The sequence below is a fragment of the Oncorhynchus mykiss genome, chromosome 8 (genome assembly GCF_057628025.1).
Source record: "Oncorhynchus mykiss isolate SJ-2025 chromosome 8, ASM5762802v1, whole genome shotgun sequence".
Classification (NCBI taxonomy): domain Eukaryota; kingdom Metazoa; phylum Chordata; class Actinopteri; order Salmoniformes; family Salmonidae; genus Oncorhynchus; species Oncorhynchus mykiss.
In genome coordinates, this window is record NC_143029.1 from 13,310,093 (window position 1) to 13,330,238 (window position 20,146).

At 42.7% G+C, this 20,146-nt stretch overlaps 1 protein-coding gene across 1 annotated transcript in view; it reads left to right on the plus strand.

Moving 5' to 3' along the window:
- The window catches only part of LOC110529414 (serine/threonine-protein phosphatase 2A 56 kDa regulatory subunit alpha isoform), a 75,693-nt gene extending 60,437 nt beyond the window's left edge, over positions 1-15,256 (plus strand). The window contains exons 5-13 of the mRNA XM_090242593.1: positions 8,854-8,984; positions 9,974-10,033; positions 10,907-11,015; positions 11,732-11,785; positions 12,104-12,154; positions 12,304-12,423; positions 12,768-12,895; positions 13,284-13,385; positions 13,774-15,256. Coding sequence (XP_090098719.1) covers positions 8,854-8,984; positions 9,974-10,033; positions 10,907-11,015; positions 11,732-11,785; positions 12,104-12,154; positions 12,304-12,423; positions 12,768-12,895; positions 13,284-13,385; positions 13,774-14,014 — 996 coding nt within the window. The 3' untranslated portion in view covers positions 14,015-15,256. The remainder of the gene's footprint in view (positions 1-8,853; positions 8,985-9,973; positions 10,034-10,906; positions 11,016-11,731; positions 11,786-12,103; positions 12,155-12,303; positions 12,424-12,767; positions 12,896-13,283; positions 13,386-13,773) is intronic.
- The last annotated feature ends 4,890 nt before the right edge of the window (positions 15,257-20,146 follow it).

Here is a 20,146-nt window from a genome sequence, read left to right on the forward strand (position 1 = left end):
CATTGACATGCATTGTTTCTTTTAGCTTCTCTCAGAGAGCTGCACATAAACAGGCAGGATGAGAATTGGCCATTTTGTTTATGCACCATTCTCCTTCCATCCCGGTCTCAGTGGGTGTCTGGGTTTTGTAAAAATAGAGACCTGTTGTTCTGCTTCCCTATCGATAAAACTGGAGGTACTTTCTCTGAGGTTTAGCAGAATGTCGCTCTTTGTTTTGCTGCTTTTATCTGCAGCAGGAAGTAGCCTTAGACCTGCAGAGAAAATAACTACTTTGAGTGTAGCTTTTAGAAACCTATTGGCTTCTTCTGAAAAATAGTAATTTCAGTTCAACCGTGACTCATCAGTAATGACCCTTTTGCAGAGAAAATTGACATTGTTGGAGGTTGGATGTGGCAACAGCTCTGGTGGAGATTCCTGCAGTCAGCATGCCAATTGCACACTCCCTCAACTTGAGACATCTGTGGGATTGTGTTGTGTGACAAAACTGAACATTTTAGAGTGGCCTTTTATTGTCCACAGCACAAGGTGCATCTGTGTAATTATCATGCTGTTTTAATCAGCTTCTTGATATGTCACACCTGTCAAGTGGCAAAGGAAAAATGCTCACTAACAGGGATTTAAACAGATTTGTGAACAACATTTTTGTGCATATGGAACATTTCTGAAATATTTCCGCTCATGAGACATGGGATCAACACTTTACATGTTGCGTTTTTGTTCAGTATATAATGTGATTTAAGATTATCTCCAGCTCAGGGCTCCAGCTATGCAATTTGTTTGCTAACTTGCTAGCTTGCAAGATCAAACTTCTTGGTTATAGCAGAGACAATCAACCCCTGCTGGATCAAGATTCCTGCTCCCTAAATTGTTTTCTGCGTCCAAAAAACATCCCTTGTGTGGACTGCCGGTAATATCGTATACCCCTTTATGGTACAGGAACACTGCCGGTAATATTGTATACCCCGGTATGGTACAGGAACACTGCCGGTAATATTGTATACCCCGGTATGGTACAGGAACACTGCCGGTAATATCGTATACCCCGGTATGGTACAGGAACACTGCCGGTAATATCGTATACCCCAGTATGGTACAGGAACACTGCCGGTAATATTGTATACCCCGGTATGGTACAGGAACAGTATGAAGGTATGACCATTTGAATACCACCCAGCCCTACAGAACACAAACCCGGTCAGAGCTGTTCTACATCTATAATGTCTCGTTAGCTAGGTGGTTAGACTGTGTTGGCTTAGCTTGTTAGCACCAATAGTGTAACAGCCCTCTACTTTCAGGATATTTTCATCATTCATACAGTGAAACGTATCGACTGACTGACTGATGACGAACGTACAGTACTGTGTCCCTCTGGGAGCTTTGTCTCTGAGACATCATAGGCTCTTCTTCGATGACCCTGTAGAACAGAACAATTCGCTCCGCTCCTAGACCCCAGTGCTACTGTAACATAACAGACACAGCAGAGGTCAAGTTCAGGACAAAATGCATTAGCCTCTGGGTGAAATCCCACTGGTCGGGTCTTGATGATCACTGATGGTGATTGAATATTGACCCTGGCCCCGGGCCCCCTGCATGGCTGAATCATAGTCTTGTCCGGGCCACGTTCCAACACTACCAAGCAACATCCTTATCTATGGCCTATTTCTTTGTCCTCACTGATTTGAGCGGACTTGATGGATGCAGGCTAGGTAGCATTGCAAGAATAAAGGTGAAAACAGCAGTTAGCTGTAAATTAGCTTCCTCCATTTGGAGTGATGACACAAGGTCATACAATAGGTCAAAGGATATTAAGAGTATTGGGAAGCAGCCTAGTATCATCTGTGTGTCTGCAACAGAGGAGTCTGCTGCCTCGGTGCCAAGCTGGGGGAGCAGGGCTGGACTGTAATGGAGGAGGCTGCTGCCTTGGTGCCAGACTGAGGGAGGAGGGCGGGACTGGAACGGGGGCACTACTCTGCTGGAATAGCAACCCTGTCATTGTGGTCCTGGCAACCTCATAAAATGACGAAACCCACATTTTAGGAACTGGCCGACATCAGCACTAGCTAGGCTATTCCTCTGGGCTCAGTGGCATGTTCCACACCGCTCCTCTCCTTTAAACAGTAACGTTACAGTACTGATCACTGATTCCAAAATCGCTCCTCTCCTTTAAACAGTAGCTAACATTACAGTACAAAGGACTGATCCTAAACCGCTCAATTCCTTTAAACAGCAATTTCCCCGCCCACACGACGCCATACACGTGGTTTGCGGATGTGAGGCCGGTTGGATGTACTGCCAAATTTTCTAAAACAACATTAGAGACAGCTTATGGTAGAGAAATTAACATTAAATTATCTGGCAACCGCTCTTGTGGACATTCCTGCAGTCAGCATGCCAATTGCACACTCCCTCAACTTGAGACATCTGTGGCATTGTTGTGTGACAAAACTGCACATTTTAGAATGGTCTTTCATTGTCCCGAGCACAAGGTGCACCTGTGTAATGATCATACTTCTTGATGTGCCGCACCTGTCAGGTAGATGGATTATCTTGACAAAGGAGAAATGCTCACTAACAGGGACGTAAACAAATTTGTGCTCAAAATTTGAGAGAAAAGCTTTTTGTGCGATTGGAAAATGTCTGTGATTTTATTTTTTATTTCAGCTCAGGAAATAATTTGATTTATGTCTGTTCTTGGCTCTGATGACTAGTAGGTAGTGGCAGGTAGCCTAGCGGTTAGCGCGTTGGGGCAGTAACCGAAAGGTCGCTGGTTTGAATACACAAGGTAAAAAAGGTCGAAGCTCTGGGCCCTTGAGCAAAGCACTTAACCCTAACTATCACCAGTGGCACTGTACTACCATGGCTGACCCTGTAAAACAACACATTTCACTGCACCTATCTGGTGTAGGTGACAAAACATAATTTTTTGTTGTAACAGGCATATAGTTGACTATATTTGTCACATTTGGTGATAAAAACATAGTAAGTTTTAGTTGAAACTGTCTTTAAATTATGTTTATTTAATTTTTATACCACCCTCTGTAGGTATGACTGGGATCTCTGTATGTTTACGCTGCTATTTGTTCCTATACATTGGTTGGTTGTTTAGCAACGAAACCGACAGGTGTGCAACTATGGGGTGAAACAGATGGGGTTGGCTTAAATTGTTTGAAAATATATTGTCTCTAATAAATAAATGAGCTCTTATTGTCTCTCAAATGCATCGTTAGTTGTTTTAATATTACTGATTGTGGCTTCTATCAATGTAATTGTCTGCATCTTTTCCAATCCCCCATATACAGTGGGGCAAAAAAGTATTTAGTCAGCCACCAATTGTGCAAGTTCTCCCACTTAAAAAGATGAGAGAGGCCTGTAATTTCCATCATAGGTACACTTCAACTATGACAGACAAAATAAAATAAATCCAGAAAATCACATTAGGATTTTTTTTATGGATTTATTTGCAAATTATGGTGGAAAATAAGTATTTGGTCACCTACAAACAAGCAAGATTTCTGGCTCTCACAGACCTGCAACTTCTTCTTTAAGAGGCTCCTCTGTCCTCCACTTGTTACCTGTATTAATGGCACCTGTTTGAACTTATCAGTATAAAAGACACCTGTCCACAACCTCAAACAGTCACACTCCAAACTCCACTATGGCCAAGACCAAAGAGCTGTCAAAGGACACCAGAAACAAAATTGTAGACCTGCACCAGGCGGGGAAGACTGAATCTGCAATAGGTAAGCAGCTTTGTTTGAAGAAATCAACTGTGGGAGCAATTATTAGGAAATGGAAGACATACAAGACCACTGATAATCTCCCTCGATCTGGGGCTCCACGTAAGATCTCACCCCGTGGGGTCAAAATGATCACAAGAACGCGAGCAAAAATCTCAGAACCACCCTGGGGGGACCTAGTGAATGACCTGCAGAGAGCTGGGACCAAAGTAACAAAGCCTACCATCAGTAACACACTACGCCGCCAGGGACTCAAATCCTGCAGTGCCAGACGTGTCACCCTGCTTAAGCCAGTACATGTCCAGGCCCGTCTGAAGTTTGCTAGAGAGCATTTGGATGATCCAGAAGAAGATTGGGAGAATGTCATATGGTCAGATGAAACCAAAATATAAGTTTTTGGTAAAAGAATGCTGAGTTGCATCCAAAGAACACCATACCTACTGTGAAGCATGGGGGTGGAAACCTCATGCTTTGGGGCTGTTTTTCTGCAAAGGGACCAGGACGACTGATCCGTGTAAAGGAAAGAATGAATGGGGCCATGTATCGTGAGATTTTGAGTGAAAACCTCCTTCCATCAGCAAGGGCATTGAAGATGAAACATGGCTGGGTCTTTCAGCATGACAATGATCCCAAACACACCGCCCGGGCAACGAAGGAGTGGCTTCATAAGAAGCATTTCAAGGTCCTGGAGTGGCCTAGCCAGTCTCCAGATCTCAACCCCATAAATCTTTGGAGGGAGTTGAAAGTCCGTGTTGCCCAGCAACAGCCCCAAAACATCACAGCTCTAGAGGAGATCTGCATGGAGGAATGGGCCAAAATACCAGCAACAGTGTGTGAAAACCTTGTCAAATGTTTTCTGTAAGTCTTCACCTCTCATTGCCAACAAAGGGTATATAACAAAGTATTGAGAAACTTTTGTTATTGACCAAATACTTATTTTCCACCATCATTTGCAAATAAATTCATTAAAAATCCTACAATGTGATTTTCTGGATTTTTTTTTCTCATTTTGTCTGTCATAGTTGAAGTGTACCTATGATGAAAATTACAGGCCTCTCTCATCTTTTTAAGTGGGAGAACTTGCACAGTTGGTAGCTGACTAAATACTTTTTTGCCCCACTGTCTGACCGCATTCTGTCCCCTATCAACATTTATGTATTTTGTATTATTTTTTAAACTTTTGGCACCATAGAGAATTACATAAGAAAGTAATCAAGATGACTAGCTTGATTAAGCTTCCGCCATGTATATCTCACTAGATCAGGGTATTTAAGCCTCCATATATCCACTAATTCCAATATATCCATGACATTCATGATTTCCTTAAGTACCTGAGGGTGATAGTGTGATGTCCTTTATGGGTCCATAGAGGTATTTAAAAGCATAGTATAATCTCCCACCATAATAATAGACTTGTGTTGCTTGTAAGGTTGATAAATTGTTATATATATTTTCAAAGAAGTGTGGATCATCATTATTTATTTATTATAGGTTAAGAAGCCGTGGTCCAATAACATTTAAAATCATCTACCTTGAGGATCTGTTTGGACAATTTGCACAATTTAATTAATATTACTGTTAATTAATATTGTCACCTCTTTTGAGTTTCTTTGCCCATGGGAGAAATATATTTCGCCCCCTGTCCTTTTTCCACAAAACTTCATCTAAAATTGTTGAATGAGTTTCCTGTAAACCAATAGATTATACATTCCTTCTCTTTTAGCCAGGTAAATACTGATAGTATTTTCTTATTATCTGCTAAGACACTACAATTATAACTGGCTATACTTATTTCACTAATTACCATAATGAGACAAGTTTCAATTCCATTTATCATAATATATGTTTGTAAACGTACCATGATGATTGTCTATATAGCTGTACCATGACAATTGCATTGCTACTATGTAAACCTCCAATTGGTCCCAACTATTCCACCTACTAAAACCCCTCATCCCGAGTTGGGTTGTCATCCCAGTGACCGGTAGACCACCCATGATCCCATGGCCCCCGAGAGACCAGGACCCCTCCTTCGAAAAGAGCACAGTGCCACCCACAGAGCATAAGCAGATCAACCGATAAAACTCGCTGGCCATGGCAGAACACTGACATTCCTGTCTTGCAGGAAATCACGCACAGAACGAGCAGTATGGCTGGTGGCATTGTCATGCTGGAGGGTCATGTCAGGATGAGCCTGCAGGAAGGGTACCGCATGAGGGAGGAGGATGTCTTCCCTGTAACGCACAGTGTTGAGATTTCTTGCATTGACAACGAGCTCAGTGATGATGCTGTGACACATCGCCCCAGACCATGACAGACCCTCCACCTCCAAATTGATCCCGCTCCAGAGTACAGGCCTCGATGTAACGCTCATTCCTTCGATGATAAACGCGAATCACACCATCACCCCTGGTGAGACAAAACCGCGACTCGTCAGTGAAGAGCACTTTTTGCCAGTCCTGTCTGATCCAGCGACGGTGCGTTTGTCCCGATAGGCGACGTTGTTGCCGGTGATGTCTGGTGAGGACCTGCCTTACAACAGGCCTACAAGCCCTCAGCCTCAACTCAGCCTAATGTGGACAGTCTGATCACTGATGAAGGGAATGTGCATTCCTGGTGTAACTCGGTCAGTTGTTGCAATCCTGTACCAGTCCCGCAGGTGGGGTGTTGGGATGTCCGGATCCTGTGCAGGTGTTACACGTGGTCTGCCACTGCGAGGACGATCACCTGTCCGCCCTGTCTCTCTGTCTTAGGCGTCTCACAGTACCGACATTGCAATTTATTGCTCTGGCCACATCTGCAGTCCTCATGCCTCCTTGCAGGCTGACTACACTGCTCACATCGCGTGCATTTAGAAATCTATGTTATTCAATTATTGCACCCACACTGCTTGATTCACACTGACCGTTTTATGTGTGGATTAATTGTCGGAGTAGAGGACCTTGTGCATTTCAGGTAAAATAAAAACTCAATGTTTATATCACAGGACAAATTAGCTAGTAACAACAAGCTAGCTAAATGGGACAAATTAGCTAGCAATTGCAAGCTAAATTTCCATAAATGTTTAATGCTTTTCTACCTGTCCCCAAATTAATGTCATTGGTTCAGAGTTTGTTTTGATGTTTTAACCTGCGTGTCGTGATCGCGTTTGGTATGGGGGGGACAAAATACCTTTATGCACTATGGCGCATGCGCGCAGACGGTTTGTGTTCTGTGTTAGGCACGTTCACGCAGATGAGTAGGGACCCTGGACATCTTTTGGTGTTTTTCAGGGTCAGTAGAAAGGTCTCTCTAGTGTCCTAAATTTTCATAACCGTGACCTTAATTGCCTACCGTCTGCTGTTAGTGTCTTAACAACCGTTCCACGGGTGCATATTCATGTGAAACAGTGTTTTAAACCCTTTACAATGAATATCTGTGAAGATATTAGGATTTTTATGAATTATCTTTGAAAGACAGGGTCCTGAAAAGGGGACATTTCTTTTTCTGCAGAGTTTATTTGTAATAATGTAGATAGTTTATGCAAAGGATTGTTACCTCTTACCAGTATTGTCATTACAAAAGTTACATTTTGGCAAGCAATTATTATTTTAGCCAACAATTATTGTGATTCATCCTATATTGTCCCTCACATCTTTACAGCAGTTGTGGGATACACACACACACTCAACCCCTTTCTCCCACAAACAACCATATGCTCAACAGTTGCACCATCCCAGAGCCCAACTCGAGAAAGGTCTTGATTTACGAACGCATATACAGTTGCAGCTGAATGAGAAGGCCTGCAAAATTGATAAAAAACGGCCAGAAATGGGGAGATTTGGTTAACCATTGTCACATCCTAGGTGATGGAGGTCAGATATACCCCTTTCCCCTGAAACACCCACACATGTTCCCCCGTAGTGACCATATTCTCAAGCATCTCTGTGCAGTCAGACCTTTGATTTTGTGCCACCACATGGCCACAATAAAATGCACCCTCTCTGAATGTTCGAGTGTGACCCCCTCCCCATGGGTTACTGCAGCTAGTGTTGCCAGCATTGTCACTGCCTGGGTGGGGGCACCCCACCGGAATCCCCACCGGCTAGATACAAGGTTCTCATTAGCAGCTTTTGAGAATTTCCTTGTATATTATGCTCTCCCATCAAGGGGCTTTTTTGCTATCTATTTGTACTGTTTGTTTCTCTAGTTCATTTTTTAAGATGAACTCTTTTGACATAAATAGTTTTTGTTTTCAAGATTAGTATTGAATTGCATGGGGTCTAAAGGCACATGTGACATACAATATGGAAATAATCTGTTGTACCTATGTAGGAAAACATTTGTTGTAAATGATTTTGTCTTGGTTAAAACAATTTGTCATCCGGTAGACTTTAATTACATTTCCAATTTTCTCGCCCTATAAGAGTAATGTGTTTACCAATTATTTGATGGTCCGACCTCATTCTGTCCTCTATCAGCACTATTTAAACGTTTGTTGCCAGCGAAAATGAAAGGCAATCAAGACGACTAGCTTGATTGAACCTGCTCCATGTAGATCTCACTAGGTCAGGGTATTTAAGCCTCCATATGTCATGTCCACTAGTTCCAATATATCCATAATATTTGTAATTTCCTTAAGTGCGTGAGGGTGATAGTTTGTAGTGTGATTTACTTTACGGTCCATTGAGGTACTTGAAACCGTATTATAATCTCCCACTATAATAATTGAGTCATGTATTGCCTGTAAGCTCGATAAATTATTATATGTATTTCTAAAGAAGCGTGGATCATCATTATTTGGAACATGTAGATAAATTAGCAACATCTCTTTATAGTCCAATAGCATATGTAAAAGGATCTGCCTTCCTTTCGTAACGTTGTCAGGTAACTCATCTATTGACAATTTTGTTAAGAGGGCCTGGGTATGGCTTTGCTCTAGGTGGTTTTTGCACCGCGCCTGTAAAATAGAATTGAGTTGAAACACCACTGTTACCATAGAGAGAGACACAGCCCAGTCAGAAACAAAACTTTCGATTCTAGGTTTGAAATGCTTTGAAATGACACTGGGAAGCAAAGGAAATAACTTTTTGCTCTCTCTCTCCCCCCCCCCCCCCCTCTTCTTTGACCTTGGCAGCTCCTGGAACTGTTTGACAGCGAGGACCCCCGGGAGAGGGACTTCCTGAAGACAGTCCTGCATCGGATCTACGGGAAGTTCCTGGGGTTGCGGGCTTTCATCAGGAAGCAGATCAACAACATCTTCTTGCGGTGAGTGAATAGTGAAGTGCCCCTCTCTCTTGTTCACAGGAGTAAACAGTGGGAACCACACAGGTATCCGTCAAACTGAGTTCAATCCCCCCCCCCCCCGCAGCTCGGCACCTAAAAAGTCCATGGTCGTATTCATTAGGGCTTATCGTAGCAAAACGTTTTCAACTGGAATAGAAAATTAGCGTTTCTCGTTGGACGAGATCATGATTAACCTCAACCTTCCCTGTGTTCCTGGGAGCCCATTCCTGTCAGTTGACTTCCCCTCTTCTTTCTGTCTATTCCCTGGCTGAGAAGGGGAACTGTCCAGCTTTCTGTCTATTCCCTGGCTGAGAAGGGGAACTGTCCAGCTTTCCGTCTATTCCCTGGCTGAGAAGGGGAAACTGTCCAGCTTTCCGTCTATTCCCTGGCTGAGAAGGGGAACTGTCCAGCTTTCCGTCTATTCCCTGGCTGAGAAGGGGAACTGTCCAGCTTTCCCTCTATGCCCTGGCTGAGAAGGGGAACTGTCCAGCTTTCTGTCTATTCCCTGGCTGAGAAGGGGAACTGTCCAGCTTTCCGTCTATTCCCTGGCTGAGAAGGGGAACTGTCCAGCTTTCCCTCTATGCCCTGGCTGAGAAGGGGAACTGTCCTACTTTCTGTCAATGCCCTGGTTGAGAAGGGAAACTGTCCTGCTGTGATCGTTTCCCTGGCAGGCTTTCCTAACCAGGTTCTTTCAGGCAGCAGCTTGGGGACACCTGGTAGATAGATGGGACATGATCAAGCCTACGTCAGAGCCACAGTACAACTGGTGTCAGTGGCTGAGCACATTTCACAGGTTTTACACATGCTATGATTCGACTCTGAACATCGATGTTAGCAGAGGGGGCCATCCTCATGCACTGTCTCTATCCCTCTCTCTCTGCTCCATTGTGTCCTATCAGAGCCAAATGCTCCGCTACTCAGTGTGTAGTCATTTGTAGTTTGATTGTGATGGTGTGTTTGTGTTTTGGTAGGTTCATCTACGAGACGGATCACTTCAACGGAGTGGCCGAACTCCTGGAGATACTGGGGAGGTGAGTCCAGAGGTGGTGTGGTGGGACGCTGGGGAGGTGGTGGGACGCTGCGGAGGTGAGTCCAGAGGTGGTGTGGTGGGACGCTGGGGAGGTGGTGGGACGCTGCGGAGGTGAGTCCAGAGGTGGTGTGGTGGGATGCTGGGGAGGTGGTTGAGACGCTGGGGAAGTGTTGGGACGCTGGGGGGAGGTGGTGGGACGCTGGGGGGAGGTGGTGGGACGCTGGGGGGAGGTGGTGGGATGCTGGGGGGAGGTGGTGTGGTGGGACGCTGGGGGGAGGTGGTGTGGTGGGATGCTGGGGAGGTGGTGTGGTGGGAGTTCAAGCATGCATCAACTGCATCAACATATATTGTTATCAAGCACCGTTGACTCTAGTGGCACAGCGAGCTCAAGGAACTAGGACATGCAACCATTTACACTCGTATGCCAGAATATCTCCATTTGAGCTAATATACTCACCACTACATCAGTAGGTCCCTTTAGTGTTGCTACAGGCTTTTCTGCTGTTAGCTCCCCATCCCCACAGAATTCTGGGAAACCCAGTCACACTGCTGACCTCTGCCTTTTCCACTTTTTGAGCTAAAGGACGCAAGTGGCTCTTCCTGTTTAGTTTTATTTGTAGAAAGTGTTCTTTTGTTCCAGCAGTGAAATGTCTCTCTGGCTCTAGCTATGAATAGTCATCTCTGCTTCTCAGACCGCCTACCCTGCTCTCTGTGTCCTCAGCTATTCTGGATATGGGGGGGGGGGGGTTCTGTTGGCTGCATCATCCATACTGTGTGTGTGTGTGTGTGTGTGTGTGTGTCGTGCATGTGTGTTTGCAAATGCTTGCTTCTCAAGGCAGTGATTGATTGAAGTGTTGTTTTTGTCTATCTGCAGCATCATCAATGGCTTTGCACTGCCATTGAAGGCGGAACACAAGCAGTTCCTGATGAAGGTGCTCATCCCCATGCATACCGCCAAAGGACTGGCCCTGTTCCACGCACAGGTAACCAAATGTGTAACTGATGCTCAATTAAGTTATGAATCCATACGTGTTAAGAGAAGAGGTAGAACTAGGATTGGAACTGGAATGAGCATCTCCACCCTCTCTTTGAAAACTACGTGCCGAATGTCCCATCCACTTCCAAAATTCAAAATATGCTAAATCATGATTTGTCCAAAGCACCGGAACTAATGCTGTTGGTTATCTCACGCGGCCCGTCATATCACGACAGATCTATGGTACCATTTATGTTTACGTGGTCTGTCTACGGGAGATTACCAAATTCCTAATACCAGATTAATAAATAACCCATTTTAAAGGGGTTGATTAGAAATACTCACGCTCACTAGACAACAACTCTTCTCTTTTTAGCAGCTATCTAAATCTGAGAAATGTACCTGGCATAATGTGGGTTTTAAAAGGAATTCTAGGTATAAGTTCATACAATATTATCATATGGTAATTAGCCTAGCTACCCATTTTGTTCTGTCAGGTCAGGCTTTGTGAACAGTAGATGACCTAGATACTAGCATAACTCTCATGAGCTGAAGTGAACTGCGCTCTGAAAAAAAGCCTTGGATAACAGTGCCATCTAGTGGCCGTAGAATGAACTTGAAAGCTCTGATAGTATTGTGTACAGGACATACCACATTGGGAACGTACCACATTTCTGTTAACAGTAAGTAAATAATATCACTACCTGTTCTGTTTCCTTTTAGCTGGCCTACTGTGTCGTCCAGTTCCTGGAGAAGGACCCCACCCTCACAGAGCCGGTACTCTAACCAACTAACATTCGTCACGTTGTCCTACCGTCGGGACACTAGGTCCTGCTCTCCCTTGGAGCTGTAGGAATGTTGTTGTGTGCTAGGAATCTGTGCACCTTTCATGTAGGGGACAAACAATGTTAGCTTTCTCAAACAAGTTTGAGTCCAAAATCATGAATAGTTCATATGGTACCTAGCTAAATGGCATGTAAAATGCTGCAGCACTATCGACCTATGTACAGTACTGTAGGTTTGTTGACTAAAGACAAATACAAAAAAAACTAAAGGTATTTCCTTGGAACTTAGTGTCATCTGTTCAATCCTCAGGTGATTCGGGGGCTGTTGAAGTTTTGGCCCAAAACCTGTAGCCAGAAGGAGGTATGTCTGTCTGTCATGACTGGTAGATGACACCGAACACGCTAACAGATGCTGTACCTTGTATACCATAAGTGTGGTTCTGAACAGTTTACCTGGTTCTCTTGAACATATGACTTCCTCATGTGTCTGTTGTTTCCCACCTGTCCTAGGTGATGTACCTGGGGGAAATGGAGGAGATCCTGGATGTCATTGAGCCCACCCAGTTCAAGAAGATCCAAGAGCCCCTGTTCAAGCAGATCTCCAGATGTGTGGCCAACCCCCACTTCCAGGTACAGTGTTGACTTCCTTGACCTTCAACTTACTTTTAGCTCCTAGTGGAGCAAATGGTATCAATAAAAGTGCGTCTCCAGCTAACCCTGATCTGGGACGTTTTCCTGAGTTTGTTTCAGGTGGTTCCTCATACAGTACATTAAGGCTATTTCTGCTCCTCCATTTACTGCTACATGTACTTTTTTCCCTTTCATTTTTCATAATGACCTCCTCAAGGAGCTTTCCTGCACTTCTCTAAATGGGTTTTCAATCTGGCAGTGGAGCTGTGAAAATGGCTGCCCTATACGTAACATGTTCCTGTCATTTACTGCCAGCCCGTCTCATTTCTTGTTGATCCCAACAGGTAGCGGAGAGAGCCCTCTACTTCTGGAACAACGAGTACATCCTGAGCCTGATTGAGGAGAACATCGACAAGATTCTGCCTATCATGTTTGGTAGCCTGTACAGAATCTCCAAAGAACACTGGAACCCGTATGTATGCCACTCTCCGGTTCTCAACTCATTTTTTATTTGACCTTTTATTTAACTTGGCAAGTCAGTTAAGAACAAATTCTTTGCCCCTCAGGGTAAAGCATTAACAAGAAACGCCATGCTTAATACTGAACTCTCTTACCTATAGTTGGCGTAGAGGTTGGGGTCTTATGTTATCCCTCTCTAACGAACTATGTACGTATGACAAAATGGTCATGTCTCCAGATATCAATGTCATGTGTCCTCCAACATCCTGTCACTGAAATACCAAAGGAATGTTTTTCCAGTTATTTAATCTCAACATTGCTACTGTAGGATTGACTGAGAGCCGGTAAATATCCTCTGGATCTATTTAAGTCAGATGCCATTGTCCCCTGTGTGTTTCCAGGACGATTGTAGCTCTGGTCTACAACGTGCTGAAGACCCTGATGGAGATGAACAGCACACTATTTGACGAGCTGACAGCCTCTTACAAATCAGACAGACAGCGGTGAGTGAGCTCCCTCCAGCTCTTATATTCATTCTTGTTCTGCAGCCCGAACAAAGTGTTCACAAACTATTACAATAACTAGTCAGGTATAATTTATGAAGCGTGGAAACAAAGCTGCATGGTACAACACACTGGATTACATAAATTCTGTTAGCTAGCCTTTTTCAAGGACAGTCGAGTCTGACAGTGTCTTGTGTGTGTCCGTGCGTGACGTGTGTCCGTGCGTGACGTGTGTCCGTGCGTGACGTGTGTCCGTGCGTGACGTGTGTTCGTGCGTGACGTGTGTCCGTGCGTGACGTGTGTCCGTGCGTGACGTGTGTTCGTGCGTGACATGTGTCTGTGCGTGACGTTGCGTCCGTGCGCCCGTAACGTGCTTGTGTCTCTCCAGGGAGAAGAAGAAGGAGCAGGAGAGGGAGGAGCTGTGGAAGAAGCTGGATGAGCTGAAGCTGAGCGACGCTGCGGCTCTGGTGCAGAACAACAGCCACGGGCTCCAGAACAACAACAGCAACAACAACAATCACCAAGAAAACCAGGAGAAGGGCACCGCTGTCATTGCAACGGACCATGAAGACCCTGTCGTCGCCATGGATACCGCAGAGAATGTCAAGGGCGTCAAGACTGCCAAATGACACAGGACTCCATTTTGTACTCTGTAACGGTTTCCAGGCCGTCTGAGAACTGTCAGGGAGGGGCTTGGGGGTGATGGGGAGGAGGGGCTTGGGGGTGACGCGGAGGAGGGGCTTGGGGGTGAGGAGGGGCTTGGGGGTGACAGGGAGGAGGGGCTTGAGAAACTAGCCACACAAAAAAAAAAAGAGATAAACCTCATCAGTATGTTAAATCTATATACAGTAAAACTACTTCAAATGCCAGAAATTCTCCTTTGGCAGAAAACGTATATTTCAACTTAAGACTATTTTGGGATGTTACAGTGTGACCACAGTATATTGGTAAACTTTTTTTGTCTGATCAAAGAATTTATCCTTTCACATTTAGTTTCTTAACTGAGAAAAGTTTTTTTTTTTGGGGGGGGGGGGGGGGGGTGATATTCAATGTATGAAAATATAGGAGGGGGAGAAAATGACTTGAAAATAACCTTTCTGATTGTGCTGCACTTCGAGAAGCTAAATGGCTATTTTAAGATGTCTATTTTGTATGTGCTTTCATCACTGCTGCCAACATAGGGGTGCAAACTGTAAGGAAGAGGGGGTCGGGGGTGAGCTTTGGAGGGTGGGTGGGTGGGGGGCTATGGAGAGAGGACTGTGTTAATAGTCTCTACATAGGAGACTTGAGTGAATGTCACTATCATGAGGTCTTGTGTTTTCGGGTGTTTGGTATATGTATCTGAATACATGAAGCTTAATGTTATAGCCGTTATTATAGCACATTCAAGAACTGCAGCCATACAACCTATTTACAGTAAGTATTTGAAATGAGTTTAGAGAAACGAACGATGAAACGGGCACAGATTTAAGTAAGTATAACATATTTTTCCAGTCTGAATAGAGAATTGATTAATAGATAATGCCGATGTAGAAAAAGGTAATGAAATGAGCCATATATTTTTTTCCCAGAGTATTGTTAAAGGCAGAGATGTGGATTTTTGAAGCCAGATGGTGGCAGATTGCCGATAGTCTGGTTTCTGCAGATTTAAACGTGGCTGGATGAAGTGTGTGCGTATGTGGGTCAGGGGTGTTTGCTTTAACGTGTCTGTTCTCTATTGTAGGTCCAGTCTTTTCTGATGCCTTTTCTGTCAGAGTGTACCATTCCAATCTCTGTGACATGCAACTGTGTGGGGAACCTGTTTTGTAATAACTGACCTTATCTAGGTTTTAAATAAAAAATAAAGTCTACCATATGTTTCTACTCTAAAACCACAGGACTATGGCTCTTTCTTTCGCATTGAGTAGCAGCGACACGTTGTCACCAGATGGCGGCAGAATTTAATATCAATCTTCTGTGGGAATTGTAGTACGCCTATTTGAAAACCTATCTATCAAAAGTTAAATATAGGCCTTGATTCTATCAGATCAAGCGTTGACCCTCATTGGCAGACATCCACATAGCAGATGTTTTGGAGATGTAACCGGTATGAACTGACCAATAGGTTAGTGGCTGCCCGTCCTGATTGGTCCGTGCTATCCGGACCGGGATCCTTGGGACATCCTAACCCCAACCATTGTACATTTCAACTTCAATGCGGTAGGGACGTCCCAAGGATTCCAGATAGCATTTCCATATTATCCCTACAGCGTTAAATATAAAGCGGTGATAGAAAGTGTAGGCTAATGCATGTTGTCATGTTAATTTGGATGGGGGATTTATTGCTTCATTATAATTGATGCGTAGACAATAGACAAATATACATTGAAGTGATTGAACTTGTAACACGGCTGAACGGGATTTGTCAGATTATAAAGTCGGGTGGTTTCGTTGCATCCAATGGCAGTGCATAGAGCTAGATAGAGGAATTGTCTTTGTATCTGTTTCATTACTGCAGTGGTTCACAACTCCGGGCCTCAAGTATCCCCAACGATACACATTTTTATTGTAGTTCTGGAACAGCACACCTGATTAAACTTGTCAACTAATCATCAGGCCCTCAATGAGTTAAATCAGGCACGTTTGTCTGGGGCTACAACAAAAATCTGTGCTGTTGCGGGTACTGGAGGACCGGAATTTGGAACCACTGCATTATAGCCTCTGTGACAGCATGGGCAGCACCATTTAGGCTATGCCATTTTGAAGTACTCAATTTTCTTGACGATTGGCTGATCCATCCTGATGACCCGGTTGGACATGACACCAAAAGGGTCACCAGGAGGGATCAGCCAATGAAGTTGGAAGTCTCACCCAGTTGACCACATTAAAATGGTGGAAGCCCTCAGTGGCGCTGCCCATGTTAATATTGCCTTTTGTCCAATAGAGGCCTCTATCATTCTCTATGCGCAGATCTGATAGAATCTTGCCATTATTTTTTTTCAAAGTATTCAAACCCAGCACAGGTTTAACATTTGATTGCCTTAAAGTTTCCTTTAAAAATCTATTAACTTTGGATTTTTCCCCTCTGATCTTCTACGTAACCGCCACATTTAAAATGAAAATACTTTTTAAATGTATTTTTTTTTTGTATTGGGGCATTCAAGTTTTATTTAGAAAAAGTTGAGACGAGCAAGCAAATATTTGTTTTTAAATGTAGTATACCCTCTTATTAAAATACTATAGCAACCTTAGTTCAACACCGATCAAGAGATTTTAGCCTCTTAGCTCAGGCACACTCTGTGAGGAAGTTGTGTATCTCTTTGCTGGAAGCTTGAGGGCATTATTTTTTGCTAAATTAGAAAAGTTTAAAGGGGCATTTCATTAAATGTATACTGTATGGCCTTACAAATTGAAATCTGGGATGTCTTGATGGCAACAGTATCCTCAGTGGTTGGGATGTAATCTATAACAATTCATTTTTTTGTAAAAGTTTTTAGAGTGAAGATTTAAAGGGGCAATCCAGAGTTGAAACAATAACAAAGCACTCTCCTGCCACTTTTTTTTGGTAAAAAGCAGAGGGTTCAAATCAATATCAAATCAAATGTTATTAGTCACATGTGCCGAATACAGGGAAATGCTTACTTACGAGCCCCTAGCCAACAATGCAGTTTTTAAAAAATAATTTAAAAATATATATATAATAGAATAAGAAATAAAAGTAACAAGTAATTAAAGAGCAGGTTGCGGCTGGAGAAATGTAACTACTCTCAAATTCATAGACAGATCTATGGATGCAAGGACTGACCATCAAAATTATAGTTTTATCCATGTTTTGAGGCTATACTGTGTTTTATTTACAAACATTGGAGATGAATAAGCTTATATTTTGGGTTCTGATGGGAGACGACACTTGAACTAAGCTCATGAGGCAAAACCTCTTCAGGATTTAACACTTTTTTTCAATTTTCAGCTAAAATGACACACCTAAATCTAACTGCCTGTAGCTCAGGACCTGAAGCAAGGATATGAATATTCTTGATACCATTTAAAAGGAAATACTTTGAAGTTTGTGGAAATGTTACTTTAATGTGGGAGAATATAACACATTAGATCTGGTAAAAGATAATACAAAGAAAAAACATGTGTTTTCTATGTAATTTTTTTCTTCCATCTTTGAAATGCAGGAGAAAGGCCATAATATGACTTAGGAGTCTTGACGCAATTTAGATTTTGGCCACTACATGGCAGCAGTGTATGTGCAACATTTTAGACTGATCTAATAAACCATTGCATTACTGTTCAAAATGTGCTATCAAGTCTGCCAAAATGTGCCTAATTGGTTTATTGGTACTTTTAAGTACATAACTGTGCACTCTCCTCAAACAATAGCATGGTATTATTTCACTGTGATAGCTACTGTAAATTGGACAGTACAGTTAGATTAACAATAATTTAAGCTTTCTGCCCATATAAGACATGTCTGTGTCCTGGGAAATGTTCTTGTTACTTGCTCATGCTAATCGCATTAGCGCACGTTAGCTCAATAACATACAGTGCCTTCAAAAAGTATTCACACCCCTTCATTTTGTCCATATTTTTTTGTTACAGCTTGAATTGAAATGAATTAAATGTAGATTTTTTTGGGGTCACTGGCCTACACACAATACCCCATAATGTCACAGTGGAATAATGTTTTTCAAAATGAAATAAAAAATGAAAAGCTGAAATGTATTGAGTCATGTTAAAATATACAACTAAAATGTTTCCATTTGTGTTCCTTTCTTGTTTGAGTACCCACAAACAATATACAATATAACAACAAAATCTTAGTCTTTACACTGAAATAGGTTCTGATAGTAGTGTTTTGAATATGTCATCAGTGTGATCTCTGTTGTCACTGAGTTAGATTAATTTGATGTGTGTGTCTGTCTCATTAGTATGCAGAGTTCTATTTTGAGCAGGGAATACATGATTTGCATTGCTGTGTTTCATTTTGCAAGATGTCTGTGGGGTTTGGGGAAATTAGCTGTTTTGTGTTTCGATTTTTGAGTAGAGAAAAGCTGTAATCACGTCAGACCAACAAATATTTGTAACATCATCCACAAAAGAGTCACAGCAAAATATTTTGTATGATCTCTTATACACTATTTGGGGCCCATACACTATTTTAGGCCCAGCTGTTGGGGGAAACAGGTCACAAACAGGTCACAAAAGTATCTATATCCACAGTAAAACGAGTCCTATATCGACATAACTTGAAAGGCCACTCAGCAAGGAAGAAGCCACTGCTCCAAAACCGCCATTAAACAGCCAGACTACGTTTTGCAACTGCACGTAGGGACAAAGATGGTACTTTTTGGAGAAATGTCCTCTGGTCTGATGAAACTAAAATATAACTGTTTGCCATAATGACCATTGTTATGTTTGGAGGAAAAAGGGGGAGGCTTGCAAGCCAAAGAACATCCTCCCAACCGTGAAGTACGGGGGTGGAAGCATCATGTTGTGGGGGTGCTTTGCTGCAGGAGGGACTGATACACTTCACAAAATCAATGGCATCATGAGGGAGAAAAATTATGTGGATATATTGAAGCAACATCTCAAGACATCAGTCAGGAAGTTAAAGCTTGGTCTTCCAAATGGACAATGACCCCAAGCATACTTCCAAAATTGTGGAAAAATGGGCTTAAGGACAACAAAGTCAAGGTATTGGAGTGGCCATCACAAGGCCCTGACCTCAATCCTATAGAACATTTGTGGGCAGAACTGAAAAAAGCTTGTGCAAGCAAGGAGGCCTACCAACCAGACTCAGTTACACAAGCTCTGTCAGGAGGAATGGGCCAAAATTCACCCAATTTATTGTGGGAAGCTTGTGGAAGGCTACCCAAAACATTTGACCCAAGTTAAACAATTTAAAGGCAATGCTACCAAATACTAATTAAGTGTATGTACATTTTTGACCCACTGGGAATGTGATGAAAGAAATAAAAGCTGAAATAAATCATTCTCTGTCACGCCCTGACCTTAGTTATCTTTGTTTTTTTTATTATTTTGGTTAGGTCAGGGTGTGACATGGGTGGTTGGTTTTGTTTTTGTATTGTCTATGTGTAGTTGCATGTCAGCACTCGTGTTATAGCTTCACGTTCGTTTTGTTATTTTGTTAGTTTGTTTAGTGTTCTTCGTTTAAATGAAGAAGAATGTATTCATATCACGCTGCGCCTTGGTCTCCTCGTTATGACGAACCTGATATTCTCTCTACTATTATTCTGACATTTCACATTCTTAAAATAAAGTGGTGATCCTAACTGACTTAAAACAGGGAATTTTAACTAGGATTAAACGTCAGGAATTGGGAAAAACTGAGTTTAAATGTAGTTCCCTAAGGTGTATGTAAACTTCCGACTTCAACTGTAGCTGATATGGCTGACTTGCTTAAACAAATATGTTTTCTACTGACAATTGAGATGTACAAACTGTGGCATAAAGGGACGAAAAGCGGATATGAGGCGATCCGTAATTTAAATTAAGACATTAATGAGCGAGCTAAGACGGACATAGTCAATATAACTATTTGTTAAGCACTTGGAAATGTACAGCAACAGGATTCAGAACATGGGCTGTTCTTACAGTATTCTCCTTGCACACCAAGTCAGGACATATAAACAGACAATGAAAGCTCTTTTATTTTTATTTTACAAATATTAGAATTTGTTTAGATCATTGACAAAATATTACAATTAAATGTGTGAATACCTTCTGAAGGGGCTGTATGTCCAAAAATTGAT